The sequence below is a fragment of the Taudactylus pleione genome, unplaced genomic scaffold (genome assembly GCF_031769625.1).
Source record: "Taudactylus pleione unplaced genomic scaffold, aTauple2 ptg000268l, whole genome shotgun sequence".
NCBI classification, from domain to species: domain Eukaryota; kingdom Metazoa; phylum Chordata; class Amphibia; order Anura; family Myobatrachidae; genus Taudactylus; species Taudactylus pleione.
The window spans coordinates 3,028,336-3,029,920 of record NW_028284670.1 but is presented as its reverse complement, the minus strand read 5'-3'; the positions used below and the strand labels follow the sequence as shown (position 1 = coordinate 3,029,920).

Sequence of the window (1,585 nt, the reverse complement as noted above, 5' to 3'; positions counted from 1 at the left end):
ATATTATGTCCCTATTTATCCCCAGCATCTCCAGGCCTCCCCTTATCTCTTACCTGGCCCTTCCCCATAAGGCCATGGTCCTCTCTCCGGTGCACTATATTATGTCCCTATTTATCCCCAGCATCTCCTGGCCTCTCCTATCTCTTTCCTGGCCTTTCCCCATGAGGCCATGGCCCTTTTTAAGATGCACAATCTTATGTCACTATTTAAAAAATGCTCTCTCTTGAATAGGGCACCAAAAAGTCTAGTTACGGCTCTGGCAGTACTATGTTGCATCTATGATATACCGAGACATTGTATTTTTACAAGAAGAATAAAAATACCATAAAATGAATAATTTTGTGATTTTTATTCAAGATTAAGTTAAATAATTTCCACTATAATTATACATCATTTTTAACAAAGCATCCTTGATCTCTTTATTCCTCAGACTGTATATGAGAGGATTAAAAAAAGGAGCAAAAACAGTGTACATCATTGATAGTATTTTACTAATAGTCAATGATTTCCCTTTATTTGGAAGCACATAAATAGCTGTTAGTGTCCCATACAGTATGAACACAACAGTCAGGTGGGAGCTGCAGGTGGAAAATGATCTCCATCTCCCTGTTGTTGTTGATATCTTTAATATAACTGAGACTATACAGATGTATGAAACAATGATTAAAAATATTGGGCAGATTATCAAAGGAATGCCCTGAAATGTAGATATAATTTGGACCACAGACGTGTCTGAACATGAACGTTCTAGTAAAGGAACAAAATCACAGAAAAAATGGTTGATAATTATTGGCCCACAGAAATGCTGTTGACTTATGCCAAAAGTAATGGATAGTGATGCGGATAGGCTCATTAGCCAGCATATAATAGATAATTTAAGACAAAATACATTATTCATTAAGTAAGTATAGTGTAATGGGTTACATATGGCCAAATATCTATCATAGGACATCACCATCAGAAGAAGACATTCTCCTGCTTCTGATAAACCAAAGAAAAAGAATTGAGTGATGCATCCAGTAAGAGATATGGTGACCCCATCATTCAGCACAACATGAAGCATGTTGGGGACAATATCTGTGGTCAGCATGATATCACACATGGAGAGTTGTGAGAGGAAGAAGTACATGGGAGAGTGGAGGTTCTTGCTATAGGGCACCAGTGTGATAATCAGGATGTTTCCACCTAGTGTCACAAAGTAAATCAAAAGGAGAAGAGTGAAGAAAAGAACTTTAAAATTGTCCAAATATTGGAAACCCAATAAGAATACTGTGGAGAAATTATTATTGTGCATAACCTGGGAATAAGAACGACATGGAGAGCCTGAAATAAGTAATTTAACTACATTATTATCTTGACAAGTGTTTCTGTTTTATATGAACATGCATATGAACTTGCAATCCTTCAAACGGGCTCTCAAGACCCATTATTTCATCAAAGCCTTCCAGCTCTCATTCTAACTCCCTGATACATGCTGCTTCCTCCCCATCTGTGTCACCCCTGTCTGACTTCCCCTCCCTTTTAGAATGTGAGCTCTTACGAGCAGGGCCCTCTAACCTCTTGTACTTCTCCATACTTTAGTTTC

At 37.9% G+C, this 1,585-nt stretch overlaps 1 protein-coding gene across 1 annotated transcript; it reads right to left on the bottom strand.

Annotated features, from left to right (window-relative positions):
* Positions 1–358: 358 nt before the first annotated feature.
* Positions 359–1,294, bottom strand: LOC148513883 (olfactory receptor 5P52-like). Its single transcript, XM_088481304.1, has one exon. The coding sequence runs from the start codon at positions 1,292–1,294 to the stop codon at positions 359–361; it is 936 nt and encodes a 311-aa protein (XP_088337430.1).
* Positions 1,295–1,585: the final 291 nt, after the last annotated feature.